Source organism: Orussus abietinus, unplaced genomic scaffold, assembly GCF_000612105.2.
Source record: "Orussus abietinus isolate OABI.00-Male unplaced genomic scaffold, Oabi_2.0 scaffold47, whole genome shotgun sequence".
In the NCBI taxonomy this organism is placed as follows: domain Eukaryota; kingdom Metazoa; phylum Arthropoda; class Insecta; order Hymenoptera; family Orussidae; genus Orussus; species Orussus abietinus.
This window is the reverse complement of record NW_019396019.1, coordinates 139,850-158,699: the sequence shown is the minus strand read 5'-3', so window position 1 is coordinate 158,699 and position 18,850 is coordinate 139,850. Positions and strand designations below refer to the sequence as shown.

Sequence of the window (18,850 nt, the reverse complement as noted above, 5' to 3'; positions counted from 1 at the left end):
GATATTCAAGGCGCGAGAAACATCCCAACTTTGAGACCTCGTAATAACTCGAGGAACTTCCGAACCCCGAGCTGTCTGTCCTCAACGCAACTTGCACCTTGCAACTTGCGAATCAGCCAGCGCAAATTCTAGTTCATGCCGCACTTGCCTATCTTAATTAAGATCCTGGCCCGCGCGAAACTACGACCGCATTTTGCGCTGTCTCCTCCCTGATGCCGACAGCGCGTCGTTGCGCTGCCGCGTTTCCTGGATACGGCGTCGCCGCGTTGCCTGGTTACGGCGTCCTGCGCCGTCGAGTCGAGGTTCCGCGCAACGGCGCTGCCGCGCTGTCGATGCAATCCGGTGACTAATATTTTTCCGGCGCCCCAAAACGAATCGCGGAATTCCGAATCGGCGCTTAGAAAAGATTTTTGTTCCAGATCGCCTATTGGCCCCACGGGAGGAGTTCCTAGCCCTCGTCACAATACCGGCGCAGTCTTCATGGCAGCACGCAGACTCGCTGCGCTTTTCGCCGCGGTACTGCAACTTTGTCTCTGTAAGTCCTCCCCTTTTTCTTCAAATGAATTGTATTTTTCCCTGCAAATCCTCGCCCTTCCCTGTGTGATCCTTTCATAATAGGCATATCCCATTACCCTCGCTCGTTACCCCCATTCTCCAAACTTCGTATCTCCCGTATTCTCGTCGCAACGATGTCCTGCCCCCGAACAATCCCGAAACACGTCCCGCGAAAAATCTTCTCCCAATTTTATTATCGCGAGTGAATTGAGAATTTCGCCGGAAGCCAGAGAACCGCATTCCAGAGAAGAAAGAGGCCGTTCTTCTGGCGGGACAGTCGTTATTAACGAACCGTTGGATTTGCATGGGATTCGTTAACGAAAGTCGAGCCTCTAAGCGAGAAAACGTTAATGCGATTTGCGCCGAAGGGAGAGAAGGGAGGAGAGAGAGAGAGAGAGAGACGGGAGAAAGCTCGGAAGAGAATTATTTCACTTTCCGCAGAGCCGCCGTTGGACAAAGTGAATTGATCCGAGCGACTGTGCAATTAGGGTCGCGGAGGCAGATATTTTTGCGGATCGGGGCCGGCCTAACGAAAAAACGAGTCGCGGTGGCTTTCTCGAACTAAGAATCGGCCATCTTGTCCAATTTCGCGAGGGCGGGGGCAAATCGCAAGACACCGCTGCGCGCGGCTGGCGAATTTACTCGCGCACTCGCGCAATTAAGTGCCCTCGGGTGGTGGATGGGTTTTTTAACGGTCCCTATCAGTCCGAAAAGCTTTGCCGTTATTCGCGGGCGCTTGGCCCCGTGGCTAACTAAATCAAGGCGGATTTAAGTGGATTCTGCAAACCCCACGGGTCCGAGGATGTATTACCCTTGTACGGCCGTTGCGGGGCGACGGCGCCGCATCGGGATCTCGTTCGAGAAACGCCCGGCTAATAAGTACGCATTGCCAGATAGCGCCGCGACGTATCTCTTGATATCTCGCCGAGAAATATTACGACGGTCCCCGAATGCCCGAGAAAGAAAGAAATATACTGACCCGACTCGCGTGGAGCTCTCCGATCGAGCCGCTGCGATTTCTCCGAATTCTTAGAATTCGATAAAAAAATTACGTGCACGCGTGTGGGGCATTTTATGAGGACGTATTACCTCCCCCAATTTAATACCCCAACGGGCTCGCCATGACATTCGACTTGCCCGTGATTTCCAACGTTATACAGTCCCGCCTTCCTTCGAACATAAAAGTGCGGCGACCCCTGCAATAAAGATTGCCCCTGTAGGTGGCATAAAATACAGTTCAGGATATTTCTTTAATACCTCGTGCCGCGTACATTTCTATCCGTATATCTGCCACGCGGAGACCCTCGGCGAAGGAAAAAAGACAGAGGAGCCACGAAGAGACCGGATACGTCGACTCGACCTTCGCTTTAATAATTGCGCCCATTCTGGCAAGTTCAAGTACATTTATTCTCCGACGAAGAACGAGAATTCGCGCGAAGGGACAGAAAGAGGGGGAAAAAAAAACAAAGACTCATTGTCGCCGTACCTCCCGGGAATAATTCCAAGGCGTTTAAAAGCTAGCTTTCTCCCCTCGACTCCAATCACCGGGTTTGGGGGGCGACTCGGCATAAAGGTGCAACCCAGGGGCGGTGTATGTGGCTCTAAAAAAGCAGTTCCGATGCGCCGGTCTCGCCCCTAAATAAAGAACGGTAGCGTCGCCGGTTTCTCCCTCTCTCGCCGCCGATCCGGCGCCTCGAAGTCTCTCGGAGACGTATCGGAAAAATAGCGAGTCGGCCCGATAAGATGGAAAAGGTGCCGCTGTCCGCTCCACTCTGCTCCGGGCCTCCGCGAGCTGCTGCAATCTGCCGCAACCTGCTGCAAGCTTCCGTCGGACTGCTCCGAGACGGAAGCTCCGGACTTCGCGGTCACTCCGGATTATGCTAACGAAACGATCCTCGTCGGAACGCTAAAGTACAGCTGAAATGGCGACGTTCTTCCATTTTCCGCGACGGATTCCTGACGGCGACCCGAAGGAGAGCTCGCCTCCAGTTTAAACACCGGGACGCCGGAGGAGATTCAAATTAATTTTCGAGCTCTCCCGGCAGCTCTTCGTTCTTCCCTCTTATTTCGAGAAGAAACAACCGTCCCGGCGTCCGGCTCTCCCGATCAGCGATTCGGTCCGGAGGATCGCACTTCCGACCAGGGTCGAATACCGCTTCAAAGAAACGTCCCGGGTCTCCTCTCGTCTTCCCTCCCTCTCTCTCTCTCTGTCGGATTTCCATTTAAGCCAAAATCAATAGGTGTGTCTCCCGATCTGATAAGTAGCTCGGGAGCGAGAGAGAGGCCCGGGAGCTCGGTACTCCCTGTAGCTATTCCGCGAGTCGAGGGGTAGCTACTTCCCTATTTTCAACGGGACTCGACCGACTGCGAGGGGGCGAGCTCTCCTCGATTGCTCGCGACCACTCGAATGATATCCTGGCCCATTTTATCGATTAAATTATCCGCAGGGCGTAATCCGGACCTACCGTAAACCGTGTCAACGATTAGTCTCTGCGGAAAGGGCACCGCGAAGGCCCTGCCTCGTCCGTCCTCCCATCTTTTCGTTATCGTGCCTCGAGTAAGATCGACGAAGGGACTTTCCGAGTCATTCCTCAAAATGAAACTAACAGCGGCTAACGGAAAGTTAATATCTTTTAACCTCTTGCGCTGGAAATTAATTGGCAGATGCCATCTCGACCTCGTCCGGAGAGTTACGGTCGATCCGGGTACGGCACGTCATTCCAGCGTAAGAGGTTAACGATATAATATTGGAATTATTCAGCCGATGATCCACGGAGTCGATTTTTCCGGGTAAAGTTTCCGTTAATGTCTCGTTGTGGAATTCGTTGCTCAGCTGGTCAGAGGAAATCTAAACCCGAATTATCCACGGTTCGTGGAACGGCAAACTTCGGAAGCTACATCGGAGAGCGCCCGGCAAAGAGTTAACGGAGATTAGGTATGCACCCCGATCTGATAAGTAGCTCGGAAAAAAGTCAGATTAAGAGCTTTATTCCGCAGGTGCTTTATCGAGTCGCAGGGGGTATCCACTTAAATGCCCACTTTTCTATTTTCCAGCTTCGTCTTCCGCCGCGGGAAGATGGAGGAGTCTCGCAAATTGCTTACGGGAGCTGGAATAATATCGAAGTGTCTCGTCGATTTAATTATCCGGACAACGTAATCCGGAGTTACCGCGAACTTTGCCCCGGCCCTCGGCGAATCGTGTCAAGAATTAATCCCCTCGTCTGGAAATAAAAATCCCGGATTCGCGTTACCGAGCTTATTACTACAATTATCCGGTTTATTAATACAAAAAGGAGGGAAGAAAGAGAGAAGGGTTTTCAGTCCGGAATTTTCCACGTTCCCGCTGGCGGGGGAAAAAGTTTGGAACCCCTAATAGAACTCGCCGGGTGCAGAAATTTTTCGGAATTAAATAGAGCCGCCGAATTACGTATAATTTGGCCACTCGGGTGAAAAGCACAAGGTGAAGAGTCGATGAAAATTATTTCCAGGTCTCCCGGTGACTATGGACCGGGGAAAGGGTTCGGAAATAAAGTTTTGAATATTTTTAATAATTCCGCCGAGATGGGCTTTTTTTCGATTTCCCTCCTTCGGCCGAGTCGACCGATATCGAGAGCCCGTCCCTCCCGCTTTCCGTCTTTCCGACTCTCGATAAAATTACTCCGGGGTAATCCGGCGTTGCGCTAAACAACGTCTCCGTTGCTTTGGCCTTCCAAACGGTAATTAATGGAGTTTCCTCTCGGGTCGTTCGTGCATTTCCCGGCATCTTCGCGAGCTATTCTTGCCTCCCAGGGATAGACGGGACTCCCTTTGTGAGTTTAGGCGAGTCCACGATCGAGCCGGTATTAACGTTTTCCCTTTGATCCCAGAGGGTACTCGCCTAAACGAACGAGTTAATCCAATTACAGATAGCTTCAATCGATTACTGCACTCAAAGTTTAACAACAATAATTATCGTCCAAGTACTCCCTCGACCGTTCAATTATGCCGAGAGCTCCGATCAAGAGGCTCGCATCCCCCGACGAGACTTTATCAACGTAGGGAGGCCGATAACGGGATGCCCAAATGAGGGAATTATTTTTTCAAATCGTCGGGCGCGAACATTACCGAATTGTAATTGCGACATACATACCGTGCGTTATATTCGTGCTCTACGATTACATCGTCGCATAAATATTCGGGGAAATTTCATTTGTATTCAATTAACGACGTCGAACGTTTTGCGCGAAATTGTAAATTTCGTGTGGACAGAAATTTCGGGGCACCGCCGGTTTCGTATTTCACGGGCAAAATATTTTCGAAGCGAATTTCCAAAATTTTGGGCCGGACGGGGCGGCAAAACGCGGCTCGAAGCCGGGAAAATTGAAGGAAAAATTAGAATTCCCTGGAAGCGCGGCCGAGAGAGTCGTAAACGTCCCGCGGAAGTGGCGGAGCGTCTTCGGATTACGATTGCGACTCAAGAATTTTTCCACTTATCGGCTCCGCCGCATGAACGCTTGCCGGAATTCGATAACGGGAATATGGCTGGTTTCGAGCTGATACGCGCCGGTGAATATTTAATCGACCATTGTTCGCCCCCGCATTCGCCGCCCTCGTTCGAAATCCGAACTCCGCGTTGCCGGCGGAACGTCTCGAAATTCGGCCGAGAATACGTAATCGTTTCGAGTCCGTTGACCGATGTGACACAGAGAATACGAACTTTCAGGTCAAAAATCGCCGCCGGTGGAGCCGGAATTCTTAGCACCTCTGGAGAACCATACCGTGGTCCAGGGGAGAGACGTGTACTTCACCTGCGTCGTCAATCACCTGCAATCGTACAAGGTACCGATAACTCGTCGATACTCTCGATCCTCTCGATCCTCGGTTGATCATTTTCGAGAAACGACGGACGGAGAGAAATTCGTGCCAGCCTTTGGGCGAGGTACGGGGACGGCGGAGGAGACGAAAAATTGTAATTCGCCCGGGACATGACAAAAGCGAGCGTAGCTGGCAAAGATCGAGGTGTATATCGGGCGACGCCATCGAGACCCTTCGGAAAACCGCCATCGAACGACCGTCGGCGCGTCCGTTGCGCGTCCTCCCGGCCGGGAAAGAGTATCTCGAATCTCGAGCACTTCTGCCGAACTTTACCGTACGGCCGGCAAACGTGGTCAAAGAGGTGCGCACGGCCGGAGTGGACGAACATTCGAGGATTCGAGACGCGCGCGTCGTTCCCCGTTCGGCCGAAATTAAAACGCCGTATCGTCGGGCGATTCGAGCGACGAGGGAACGGGAGCAACGGCTAGCTAAACCGCCGATCGACTCGGTTTCAGGTAGCCTGGATCAAGTCGGACTCGCGAGCGATCCTCGCCATTCAAAATCACATGGTGACCCACAATTCGCGACTCTCGGTCACTCACAACGGACACAACACGTGGAAGTTGCACGTATCGAACGTCCAGCGGAACGACTCCGGCACGTACATGTGCCAGGTGAACACCGACCCCATGCGCAGCCAGGTGAGCCACGGACGGAAAAAGTGCAAGCCACCCGACTAGGTTTCCCGAGTCGCGTCGGGAGCCTCCCTCCGATCGGCGAATTCATTTTTCTTCGCGCACGTTCGACTCGACCGGGAAGAGGGCGGACTCGATTCCCGTCCCGGGGTCGATCGACGCGTCGATTCCCAGGGGATTCCCAGGGGAACGTTTCGGCTCTCGGCGGGGGAGAATAAGCAGGGACGGGCCCGGAGGATTCCTCGTGGAATCTCTTTACGCCAAAGCGCGGTCGCGCGTGAGCGATATCCCGGCGGCTCCCCGGCGGCTCCCCGGCGGTTCCCCGGGAAGAAAGGGCAACGGGTCGCGAGATCGGAGGAGCACGTGCCGGTCCTCTCCTCCCCGCCCTCGAAACGGACGGGACCTGCCCGGTTCCCCGGGATCGACGCCTCTCGCTCTTTCCAGATGGGGTACATGGTCGTCCTGAAACCACCGGACATCGCGGACGACGAGTCGGCCAACGGCCTCGTGACGAAGGAGGGGGGCAACGTCAGGCTGCGGTGCGTGGCCACCGGGACCCCCGAGCCCAACGTCACCTGGCGCAGGGAGGACGGACAGAACTTCACTCTTCGAGGAGAGGGAGTCAAGCAGTGTAAGACGTTCCGAGCCGTTCGACGCGGCGCGAAGCTCGCGAAAAATGGAAATTCGGTTTCCCGGGAATTTACCGCGGCGCGGAAAACCGAATCAACTTGCTCCCGGGCCGTACCCCTGTCGCGGCCTCCGTGTATCCACGCAATTTAAGTTGACTCAAACCGCCCCGGCCGTTTTGTCGGTTCCCTCGCGACCGCCCGCGAGGAAGGTTCCTTCGGAGCGATCGGCGAAAATACCGGAAGCGGACAGGATTTCGGGTCCGTCCCTTCCTAAGGTGGGCCGCGGCCGGAAACTTTTCCCGGGGGCGGGTCGAGGAATTCCCCGGCGAGTTCTCGAGAAGCCGGGATTCCTCCCGGACGGCGAGACGCGTCCTGCCGATCACGGGAGGGTCGGGTTCGTTGTCTTTGGGTCATAAACCGTGGCCGGGAGAGGCGAGGGTGGGGAATCGGCGTCGTGACGGAAAACACTTCGGAAACACTTTCCTCCGATCGTAATTCCTCGACGGTCCCTTCGCCCCTACGGGAAGCGCTCCGAGCTCTTCCCTCCCGTGTCCGTAAAAGCGACATTCCTTCGTCCCGGGGACTCGTTAATGCAATTCCTCCTCGGAGTGGCGTTCCTCTCGTCGATTCGGCGCCTCGGCAAGATCCCGCGTTAATTCCGAAGGGCGAACGGATAACCGGCCGGGGAAAGGGCATAAAGTCCCGGACCCGACTCCGGGACTCCCGATCGCGAGGGCGGGAAGGACCTACGGGAAAAAATCGAGCGCATTAATCGCGACTCACGGAGAGCGATCCCCTTTTTACAGCCGTCAAGACTTACGAGGGGGAGATCCTGGAGCTGACGGGGGTGCTTCGACAGGAGATGGGGACCTATCTCTGCATCGCGAGCAACGGGATACCACCGACGGTCAGCAAGCGGTACTCCGTTCAGGTCACTTGTGAGTAAATTCGTTAGACGGGTAGGTCGGTAGATATCCTCGATGACTCGTTGGGCGGAGATGGACCGATACTCGGATGTTTCCCTTCAGTTCCACCGCTGATCAAGGTGAACAACCAACTGGTGGTGGCGCCGATCAACAGCGACGTGACGTTGCAGTGTCACGTCGAGGCTTCGCCGCATGCTCTGAACACCTGGCTCAGGGACACGGGTGAGAAGAAACCGAGATATCCGTCGACCGATCAAAAGTTATCCCCGCGGCGTAACGATACTTTAATTCGCTTCAGGGACGAAGTTGTTGCACAGCGACGTGTACTCGATGGCGGAGGCTGCCCTGAGCGAGTACTCCTGGGTGATGAACCTGACGGTCAAGAGGATCGAGAAGCACGACTTCGGGGGGTACATCTGCTCCTCCGTGAACGCCCTCGGAAGGGCGGAGGGCAGCGTGCACCTGCAAGGTGATCCACCTTCGCCGTCCCTGTCCGTCGACGAGTCGATCGTCGATATTTACGGGGCCGACGCTTCGTTTCAGAGCTGCATCCCGCGAAGACGACGCCGGGCACGTGGACGAGGAACCCGGACCTCGAGCCCAGGAGAAAGCCCGAGAAGGGCAGGAAAAAGAACCGACGTCCCCCCGGGGAGAGATTCGACAACGGGGAGAGGTTCTTCCCGGAGGACGACCTCGGGACGACGCAGATCATGGGCGGCAGCACGCAAGAGGGTCAACGCACGGAGAGGCCCCTGACGATACCCTCCATGTCCCCCCCGTTGGTCGCCGCCAACGCCGCGAACTCGCGAAAGTTCTTCTTGCCGCGAATGGTCGTGCTTCTGTTGCCGCTCGCCACGGCGCTGTAAATGGGTCTCCCCGAGGAAAGGAACGAGACGGCCCGCTTCGAGGGATCCCGAGGAGAAAGAGACCCCTCTCGATGGGACGAGTTCGTCGTTAACTGGACGTAACGTTCAGGGAGCTAGGAAATAGGGAAAGAAGACGAAGGATCCCGAATTCGGGTAATAGAGTATTTATTATTCGGGCGAACAACGACTAACGCGAAGGACTGGCCACGGAGGGACGCCGAGTCGCTCGAAACGGGTCTTCCTCGAATTCGAAATAACGATCGCGTTTTGAGAGGAGGATGTCGAGGGACGACGGAGGGCTCGTGTAAATAGGCAGAGAAAGAGAAGGGGGCGTTGCCGGGCTTAGAAAAAATTAGGTTCGTTTAGGGAAATTCGGCGAGGTGACGGGGTGATTCCGGCGATTTTCCGTAGGTCCTTCGTTTGCGAGTAATCAAATAAACGAAATGAAAACGGGAACGCGGGGCCGGCTGCGATGACTGCGCAACGACGCTGGACTGTCGACTTAGAATCCATCGTTTACTTCTCACGTCGTCGCGGTTGCCTCGAATTCAACGGAGAACGACCCGCTCGCGTCTCCTCGACCGTTGAAATCCCACTCCGACGTGAATACAAAATGGCGAACGGAGTAATCGCTCACGGGTGCGCAAAATTAGCACCGCGCCAGAGGCGGACGACTTTGTCATATCTTTCGAAGAGGCAGGAGTTCCCGTGCACGCAATCACGCGATATGTAACCGATCACGCCGACGAACCGTGTATTCTTCCAAGACGTTCTTCCAATATTTTCATCGTTTCCATCATTAGACGGAAATTCTATTTTTTATATCGAGAAGTAAAGGGAGGAAAGGGGGAAACGATAGATGCGCCCTGCTCCCTTGCGATTTCGCCCTCGGAATTTCTATCCGAGGTTCAGGGATTCTTATGAAACACCAGGAACGCGTACACCCACCGCGCTTACGTTGGGGAGAGGTCTTCGGAGGCTGGGGATGCCCTGCCATCTTGGATGTTAATGTATGCAAATAGTAACAAATCCCTTCAAATTACAGCGTATAATCCTTATTGAACTCGGTGGGCGAGCTAAGGTGCCAATTATCGATCGATGTGGCGGGAAGACGAAGGATTATTTCGCTCGACGATGTTCCTGCTGATCGTTATCATTAGGCACGGTACGCGGCGACTAATTGCCCCGAGCAATTGCGTGGCGGGCCGCCGTTGTAACGCAGGCGCCAAGTCGGCAGAACTTGACCGTACGATGCTTTGCATCTGGCGAATGAGTGCCGCTCAGGTGTTCCTTCTTTCCAACGCTACGTCGTCGTTCGATCGTTCGATCTTTGGCCGAGCGCGTAAACCGACGACTGATCGTTATCGGCACTCGATACGCGAAAAGTAATCCAACGAGATGACAAGGGTGTAATTAGAAAATCGCCAGCGCCGATCAAGGCTCGTGGCCGCGGCACGAGGAAAAGACCCGTTCTTTTCCTTTCATACGAACTTATCGATTATCCCTTTTCGCTTAGTTTCGATGCGATTTACTCTCGAAGACTATCCGAACCGAACTGATCCGCAGGAACGCAGCATTTTTTCCTCGTTCTGCATGCTAATTGTTATTTAATAGTAACGACGATAGGTTTTTAATGAATTAAGTTATCTAATATTACGTAACGATAATAACGATAGGCTTTAACGATTAAGTTAACGAATCGGTGAATAAGAGACAGGGTTGACGAGGACGAAACTTCGGCTTCTACCGTATGTTTTATATGGAAAGAGTATTTTAAGTACAGCTTCGATATGAATAAAATTTCCAGAGGAGTGCATTAAAGCTACCCTCGTGTTGTATTAAATATTCGGTTACGCGATTATCGTCCCAAAATTTAAAGTCTAGCAACTTTCGCAAACGGTTCGGTATACCGTAGGATTAATTGTAATAAATTTAAGTATATTCGTTATTTCGAAGATAACGAAGATATTTCTTGTTGCTGTATTATTTTTCATATCACCGGATTTAACGTTCGTTATTGTTGAATATGAAATACCGTTTAATATTTAATTTGTTAAAATACGGTAGGTGTAAAATATTTCTAACGATCGACCGAATTTTGAGGAAATATAAGATTCCATGTACAGTGTCAACCCTGAAACATCGTTAGCGAAACTTTAATACTGACGAAAAATCATGAAAATCGAAGCCGGAGGACGAAATGCGCTGGAGGTACGCAATTTTCCAAAAGTACTAACAGCCCGAAGAGATACCGAATTCTATGAAAAAACTAACGTTACGATCGATCGTGATCATGGGCAGCGTAGGAGCTAAGACAATAAATCTAATATAGTCATTCCCAAGATTATTTGAGACCTACTACAATTAAGAGAAGCTCACTGGAAACCTAAAGCAATGTTTTGCGCCAAAAATGAAGCATTTTTCTCATTTTAAATTGCGACACGAATGAATGACGTTATCAAATAAATTAAAAACCGCTAGACTTAAGTTATTAAAAATTCCCAAGGTGTTATAGACTTAATTAATATTGTAAAAAGGAACGCAGTAGTCTTTTCACGGTGTACAAATCCATATATAGTTATGTCAAAGTGGCGGATTGCACTCCAGTGAGCTGTTTAAAATGACGAAGCAGCTTGAGCCTCTGCACTCATTCAGCCTTCAAATGAGTACTTTACGGATAGATATTAATTCGAAGGACCGGCGAATTTATTGAAGATAAAAATATATATATATGGCAACGACACATATGAGTCATGTAGGACCACGTTTAATGTACATACACCGGTATACATACGTATTATCTAATCGTGTAAATATCGTAAAATAATTGAGTGTTGAGCTCGTTTAACGGCATGATCGGTTAACGAAACTTGCCAATTGGTTACATTAAACGAGACTAGATTTTATATGCGACACGGAGTGTAACATAATAGAAAGGCTGGAAGAATCGGTCGGCATTGACGATGTACTTACGTAGATTCTGACACACACGCAATTGTGGATACATATGGATAATGATAATAACTCCACGCAGAATAATGACCGCTTGCGAAAAAGCTTTTTACGACAACGGAGTTTTGTTGGCGTTAAAAAAAAAATGTCTTCTGGAGTTTCGTTATTTCGTTACATTACGAGCTTCGTGTTTCGTGCTCATACAACGACCGATTACGTTAAAGGGAAAGAACGCAAACTCGGTACCGCGTTCGGTACGCCCTTTATGAGTCGATAAATCGATGAGCCATCGAATGTATCGGTAGAGCTGAAATTTTTCTATAAGAGCGATTTTGCAACGCTGAAATTTATACGTAAATAACACGTATTTAGACGTAAATCGTTCGAGTTGGACTAATCCGAAATACGTACACTGGCGGACGCGAATGCCTTCCTCAAAGGTATGGTAAAAGGGATGGCATTCGTGTCCATCGGTGTACATGTACTCGAGATACAGAATTTTCTAAGTTGGGTTTATTTCGGACTTCCGTTTTATCAAATTTCGAATTTGTACGACTGGAAACAGTGAATGAAGTAATAATTAATATATAATTTTTAAGTAAAACCACCCATAAAGTGATTTGTGATGCGAAAAGCATATGATGTATGATACTATTAACTTCAGACAATAAAATGTTATTATCGATGTTACATTACACTTGTGCATAGTGTATTTGTCTTTCAATCGATATTCCTTAGATTTTATTAATTCACTTGTTTATGTAATTCCAATTTCATTTGCTTAGTCGATTCTCTTAGAAAGTTTGAGCGAAACATGACAATATTCTGTTCACTGAATTTATAAAATAATAATTAATCTCGGACACCTTAACGTTTGAATATTCTCTCATAAATAAAAATTTCTTTATCACGTACACACTCTGTCGATAATTATGAAACAGAGATGAGTGTATGAAGTCTTTTTATTGGCCCTGCTACGAGTTTCCGTTTTCCTCCACTAGAGTGCACCCTATCGGTATTCTCACAACCTATACGAATTTCTCCATTCCGCTCTAAGATTAAATGACTACTTGTCCCGATATCGATAAAACTTTTAATAGAGACGCATCTCTAATGACTGATCGATTTCATCAAACTGAATTCTCACCTCCGATATTGCTTCATTTTCATCGTCTTCTGTGATATAATTATGTTTAAGCGGGAACAAACAGAACCGTGCATGCCCGAATACGCGGGTGTCTACACTGGTCTACACCGAGTAGCGCAGAGCAGCGTTCGTAAACTGCTCTCGAGAAGCCACCACGTGACTCGGTTAACCAAGATGGCGTCTACTAGTCCGTTGAGCGTCTCTCTCTCTCTCTCTGTGCCTTTACTGAAAAATAATTAAAAATCAAAGGACGCCTTGGGAGATTGCAGAAGAGGCGACTAGATGTGACCGTATATTGGTAAAAAATTATTATTTTCCGCCATTGCGGAAAGCTTCCTTGGTAATGCAGTTGAATATCAAAGGTAGAAAAGTTACGATTTGTTTGACAGGTGAGCGGATCGAGGGATAAGCAACTTTGCTGTGTATGCAGCGCTTGTGCATATGAACCACGGTGGTGTGAACAGTGTTTTCACGTGAACGCTCCTTCCCCGGATCGGCATGGATTGATAATCGATTTATTTGTACACGCGGCACTCGATATTATTAATGTCGACCACGTCCCGCGAAGATGCTCCTGCTGCTGCCTCGGCATGCTCTTACAGGGGAGTAAATGGCAACAACATCAGCCTCGAGGAGAAAAGGTCGGCAACATTGAGCACTGGCTCTAACTGTATGATAAAGTTTGTCTTGCGCAGCAATTGTGCCGGGGGAACGTTAACCAGCCTTGCACTACCTTGTTTAACTTTATTATTGTGGAGTACGTTTGAAAACTTGGTGCCAGTCGCGGTGTCAGGAATCCTAATCGCGCTGCAATTAAAATACGGAACCGAATCTACTTGTACAGGTTTGCGTTTTAACTGATTCTCTAAAGCTTAAATTTGTGTATTATCCCTTTTTATTAACCGTCGATTAACCATTTACCGTGTAGACACGTTAACGGTTGTCCAGTCGGTAGGAGTACAAATTATTAGCAAGAAAGGATTTCTTTCTTTCGACTCTAGCCAGTTTTTGCCCTGGTGCACCATACAGGACGTATTCATCAATGAGGTTATAACAGGGGTATGTATGATTAAAAAAAAAATGAAGATTTTTCCATTGTTACTAACAATGTTTCATTTTAGCAAAGAGTATTATATTATTTAACATTCTTGATCAAAGAATCGGTCGAGGGCAAAGAAGTGACTAGGTTAGTTCCTTTATTTCGAGAGTGCAAACCCGAAAGAAAATGCCTGGAATACATGTACGCACGGTTGGCCAATTTGATTGGCTCAAAAAAGAGAACGAACCTGCCTTGACTATTCCTGGATCTTATTGGTTATGCCACAAAAGTAGTATCTATAAGTTTACCTTCAAGTATCAACGGTCAACAAAGTATGTAACATTTTTTTAATTTATTCTCTATAATTATAAAAATATTTATCGATCGCACTCTTTTCAGAAATGACGAACAATTCACATATGGAAGAGAACTAATGCTGATTATAAGAAGGATCATAAAATGCCAGCCGCGACAAGGTCAACAGTTTGGCACTCGTCACCTTCTTGTAACTTACAGTATCCTTTAATCATATTTTATTACTTAAAAGTATACTACCACACCTTCCATGCTATAATTTATATTCCTATACCAAACATAGACAATACACTTTGGACACGCCAAGATAAAATGTTCGCTATGGTCAAGTTTAAAACTCGACCGGAAGCAGTAACATTTCCTCGTGCATTTGTTCTTACTATAAAAATAGCAGATCCTTCGGAAACTACGACATCCAGCTTAGATGGTACAGGATCAAGTAATAATGGTAGTTTTCGCAACACTGACTTTCAGAAAACGGTGTCCCAAGAATGGAACGGGAAACTCACTCCGGAAGACGCGATTGAATTCAATTCAGAAACATATACATCTTCAAACAATTACAAAACTTCATATGTATATAAGGCGAACACTGACATATTAAGCTCAAGCACGGAAAGTGATCACATAGAAAAAGCTTCATTTATATCCAGCAACAATAACGGCACGGTATCTTGGCTAGGGTCTCCTACAGTTAGAAGTACTACAATGGATAATATAAACGGTCACAGCGATGATCTGGAAGAACTTGAAATGAATGCAAATAGTAACGTCGATGGAATTGAAGAGACGTCCACTCGAAAGAATTTTATTAGCGTTTTAAATAAAATCAGTAATGGTTCGTTGTGTGAAGAAAAGGTTGATAAGATTCAAAGTAATGACAATTACATTAGTAAAAAAATATCTGTACAACGTGAAGATAAGGAAGACCCGTTTAACACATTTAATTCGCCTTCGAACAGCGCTAAACAGCATAAGAAATCGAATGATTTTCGCAGAAATGCCGAAGAATCGGATAAGGAGAAATTCAGACCATCGAAAAAGATAAAAACAACGCGTTTCAATGATCTCGAAGAATTACCTTTATTAGAAAGATATCTTCTGGAACAAGTAACCGATGATCGAAATAGAATAGCTGTCACGGATGACCGTAGCGATGGTAATGCTGACAAAGTTGAATCACCAACCATGGATTCGGCAAATTTACCGTACCAGTACATTATTGAAAAAGAAATAGAGAACTCTGAAAGTAACATGTGCCCCTCGATTAAAAATACATTGTCTCCGATCTGCCATTCTAATGAGACATTTGAATCGCCTTCACTGGCAACCCCTATTAATGCAAATAATTTAGAAAGTTCATCCAATAATGATCAATGCTTAGAATATTTAAAAGAAGGCACATCATATCCCGACAACGATAAAGAAGCAATTGAAATGGCTAGAAATGAAAAAGAAAATAATTGTACGGTTCCGTTGGCCGTAACGGAACGAAGTATTAACGACACCGCTTCTCCGATTCCGAGATCAACGAGACCATCTCCATTCAAACGCTCTCGATCTCGATCTTCCAAAATTGGCAATTATCGCAACAAAGAGGAAAAAACTGGTACCGAACAAAATGGAGATACGAATGGTACTTTACGATCGTCCGATATCACTGATCTCGTAATGGAGGGTTTGATGTTTACCATTAGACAAGGCAGAGACAGCGTAACAGTTGTTGAACAGAGAACAAAGCTCGAGATGGACGAGGTGCTGGAAAATTCCGAGAAAGCCGAGACCAAGGAAGGAGAAAAATGTCTTCTCAATTCGAGTCTTCTGCGATTAGAGAACCTTATTACCAGAATCGATATGCCAGGAGGTACGGACAATACGCGGCATAAAACCGTGTCTTCCCCCCTGGAAGAAATTTTGAAGCTAACGCCATCGAATAACGAAAACTTTGCAATGAATAAGGCGCGTAATTTCTTGGAATCAACGGAAACACCAAAGGTCGTCCCGATGCAAGATCCTTTGACCCCGAATCCTTCGGTATCTCAAAATATCGGAAATGGACTCGACAACCCTCGGTCAAAAATTCTTACGAAAAGGAGGCGACGCCAAATGCAATTACCTGAACGACCACTGAGGTCTAGCGTGAGAAACCTCCGGCGCAGCTCCGAGGTAAATTCGTCCGAAAAGAAATTCTGCGTTAGCCAGCCATCGAAAAAAGTTACAGCTTCGGCAGAGGTTTCGAATACACCCGAAAAATCGGCGAATTTGTCATCGAAACGAAAGAGCACGAAAATAGCAAAAAGGAAACAGGCATCGGGGGAAACGAATGAGAGTAAGAATGTTCGCGAACAGACAATTCAGGAATGCGACGGAGATCAATTGGCTGATAATAAAATGCCAATGGATACGAGCGAGACGTTAATGGAGACGGAAAAGGATAACGAAGAAGGAACGGATTTTGATCACGAGGAAGACGAAGACATTATACCAGAATTTCTTCAACACGAACCCTCGCACTCTGGAGGCCCCATTGACTTACTCATGGATGACATCGATCCGAAAGAAGAAGAGTTGGACTATGTTACGGCTTTACAGGAAGACGGAATTAATGTATCGCAGAAACCTATGTTACCTGAAACGTGTAATAAAGAAAACTCTTTATTATCGCAAGATAATAACTCGACTGGGAACGAGAATGAACAGTCATTGAATGCAGATCAAACATTACTTGAAAAAAAAAACAATTCTGTACGTAAACGTCTTTCGGAAACACCACGGGTCGTATCGAACAAGCTCATAACCGATGATCAAATTCCACTGGCCCTCCAAAGGGTTTTAAAAAATAAAATAATTAAACGCAGAACCGTTAGTGTTTCTTCTGATGGATCTTCCATGCTTCCCGTTGAATGCGAATCTGCTGGTAATATTTCACCGAACACCCCAAAGCCGATGCTTGACGAAATGCGAAACGACGAATGTGAATCTTCACCTTCACAAAATATTTCCGATGATACAAAATCAAAGAGTACGTATCCAAATGCTCAAAGTGAAGATCATGTTGATATAAAGGAATCCACAGTCACCCCAGCAGAAAGACTTAACGAATCGGAGAAGAATACTTCAAACAAAGATTCATCTACTACAAGTACACTGATTTCAACCGAAGATTCATTGCGTAAATTATCAGAAAGAAGAGACATCACGGAGGAATTCTATAGAGAGTTAAACGAAGATATACAACAAAGGAAACATGGTGATCCTGCTAAAAAGAAGCTCAGGTTACGAAAACGCACATCGGATACTAGTGGAAGAAGCATTAAAAGCGAAGAGCTCACAGTTGAAATGTGGAAATTGGTTCACGATATTACACGTGGTGCCAGAGTGGTTGTGACACGTATGGATGTAATAAAAACGCCTAAAGTATCGTAGTACCCTACTTTTAACTCCGCAAGGTAACGAGTTCTTTGTCAGAGGTGCAGAATACTCGAAAATGTTTTTACAAAAAGTTGATCACTCGTTTTTGCTCGCTGCATCTTAATGACAAGAAATAAGCGATAAAGAAGCAGCAGCAACCGAGATCTTTATCGACACGCAGCGTTTGTTTAATTGTTGCTAGAAAAATGTAGGTACACAAAATATTCTTCATGGTTCTTCAGTGGATGTTCAAAAACGTCATGTCGCTTAGTCTTATCACCTACTGTACAGTTTCATTTAGTTAATATCGTAAACTTTATAAAAATGGTAAAGACTGGTTATGTATTTTCTGAGTTATAAGACCTCACATAAGTAGACTTAATAATGGTCACAAACACTAACCGAATGTATTTTCACCTATATTTCATTTATTTAGGCTTATGGTACTCTACTTCAGATTTTTTGCATCGTTAAGTGCGATTAGCATACTCGTTAAGAATTCAAATAAACTTATTCATTTATCCTGTGAATTAATTTCCAAACACCCATAACATAAAACTATTTAAGAAGCTTACTTATTTCACCCTGTTTATCGTTTTCTATCTGCTCGAGAATATTTTTGAGATCGTTAACTTTATCGGCAACATTTGCCAGCTTATTCAAATCGGCTTGCATACACAATTTATTATACTTAACATTTTCCTGCAACATTTTAATATACCCTTTTTGTTCCTCCGATAACATTGCCGTCTCAAGAGAATCTATCGATTTAAGTGCTACAGGTTCCACCTGTAAAATGGATTGGTTAAACCTAAATTGGACATATTTACCTGTACACAAGTATTAAAAAAAAGTCAAATCGATGCATTACACAAATCGCTGTCCTAAGTTTAAGACACTTGGTAAGTTCGTCGGCACATTGAACGGGATATCGTTCACGAGCATCGCACACTTCGAGGACCGCATCTTCGCACTGCTCCTCGAGTTCGTCTAGAAAAGAAACTGTTTACTAGGACATCCGAAATATAAAAGAAATAAAAAATGAACCTCAAACTAAAAAACCTCAATTACTGATAACATATAAATAAGAAAAACACGTACCCATAAATACAGAACGGTCCAACCTTCAATTCAATTCAAACGTCATAAACACAAAACCGACTTAACGAAAGTTTGAAAATCGATCATAGACAATGCAGATGAATGGAGAACTCTAGTCGATAAAGAAGTTCCAAAAAACAAGTATCCGTCTACGAAAAGTTCCTCCCAGTTCCTCCAGAAGACAGCACGAGCTCTCGTGCTCTCACCAGAGATGAATTGGGAGATTCACGGGAAGGATCGAGCGGCCGCGTCCTGTGCGACCTCAGGTGGAGGATGCAGACGGCTAATGCACTTGCCACCCGATATCCCCCCAACTCCTCTCGGGAGGATCGCGACGGTGTCGCCACCGGCGGCGATCGGAAAAAGCGCTCGGCCCTCGGCGTCCGGCGGCTCGTCCGCGCGTCGTCAACATTCGTGGAT

General features: G+C 47.2%; 3 protein-coding genes across 4 annotated transcripts; 2 read left to right on the top strand and 1 right to left on the bottom strand.

The window, feature by feature from the left end:
* Positions 1-475: 475 nt before the first annotated feature.
* Positions 476-8,465, top strand: LOC105695199 (lachesin). The gene is made up of 8 exons (XM_012416552.1): positions 476-535; positions 5,258-5,373; positions 5,865-6,050; positions 6,489-6,675; positions 7,480-7,611; positions 7,702-7,821; positions 7,898-8,068; positions 8,143-8,465. Exons 1-8 carry the CDS (start codon positions 481-483, stop codon positions 8,463-8,465), a joined length of 1,290 nt encoding a protein of 429 aa, XP_012271975.1. The 5' UTR covers positions 476-480.
* Positions 8,466-12,645: 4,180 nt separating this feature from the next.
* Positions 12,646-17,850, top strand: LOC105695371. Of its 2 annotated transcripts, none has more exons than XM_012416881.2 (6): positions 12,646-12,862; positions 12,954-13,408; positions 13,493-13,623; positions 13,686-13,935; positions 14,003-14,118; positions 14,202-17,850. In XM_012416881.2, exons 4-6 carry the CDS (start codon positions 13,790-13,792, stop codon positions 17,342-17,344), a joined length of 3,405 nt encoding a protein of 1,134 aa, XP_012272304.1. In that variant the 5' UTR covers positions 12,646-12,862; positions 12,954-13,408; positions 13,493-13,623; positions 13,686-13,789; the 3' UTR covers positions 17,345-17,850. The 2 variants fall into 2 exon arrangements, with proteins under 2 accessions (XP_012272304.1, XP_012272305.1); XM_012416882.2 differs by having other exon boundaries at positions 12,936-13,408.
* Positions 17,653-18,582, bottom strand: LOC105695372. The gene is made up of 3 exons (XM_012416884.2): positions 18,431-18,582; positions 18,201-18,319; positions 17,653-18,118 (listed from the first exon to the last, which is right to left on the bottom strand). Exons 1-3 carry the CDS (start codon positions 18,432-18,434, stop codon positions 17,888-17,890), a joined length of 354 nt encoding a protein of 117 aa, XP_012272307.1. The 5' UTR covers positions 18,435-18,582; the 3' UTR covers positions 17,653-17,887.
* Positions 18,583-18,850: the final 268 nt, after the last annotated feature.

What these genes read in the sequence shown, in the direction of transcription:
- LOC105695371 (XM_012416881.2), top strand. Translation starts at nt 13,790, where the DNA reads ATGCCTGGAATACATGTACGCACGGTTGGCCAATTTGATTGGCTCAAA. An exon ending in AAGTATCAACGGTCAACAAA is followed by an intron (nt 13,936 to 14,002) that starts GTATGTAACATT and finishes CACTCTTTTCAG; the next exon opens with AAATGACGAACAATTCACAT. An exon ending in TCACCTTCTTGTAACTTACA is followed by an intron (nt 14,119 to 14,201) that starts GTATCCTTTAAT and finishes TACCAAACATAG; the next exon opens with ACAATACACTTTGGACACGC.
- LOC105695372 (XM_012416884.2), bottom strand. An exon ending in AACTTAGGACAGCGATTTGT is followed by an intron (nt 18,119 to 18,200) that starts GTAATGCATCGA and finishes TCCATTTTACAG; the next exon opens with GTGGAACCTGTAGCACTTAA.
- LOC105695199 (XM_012416552.1), top strand. Translation starts at nt 481, where the DNA reads ATGGCAGCACGCAGACTCGCTGCGCTTTTCGCCGCGGTACTGCAACTT. An exon ending in GTACTCCGTTCAGGTCACTT is followed by an intron (nt 7,612 to 7,701) that starts GTGAGTAAATTC and finishes GTTTCCCTTCAG; the next exon opens with TTCCACCGCTGATCAAGGTG. An exon ending in GGGCAGCGTGCACCTGCAAG is followed by an intron (nt 8,069 to 8,142) that starts GTGATCCACCTT and finishes GCTTCGTTTCAG; the next exon opens with AGCTGCATCCCGCGAAGACG.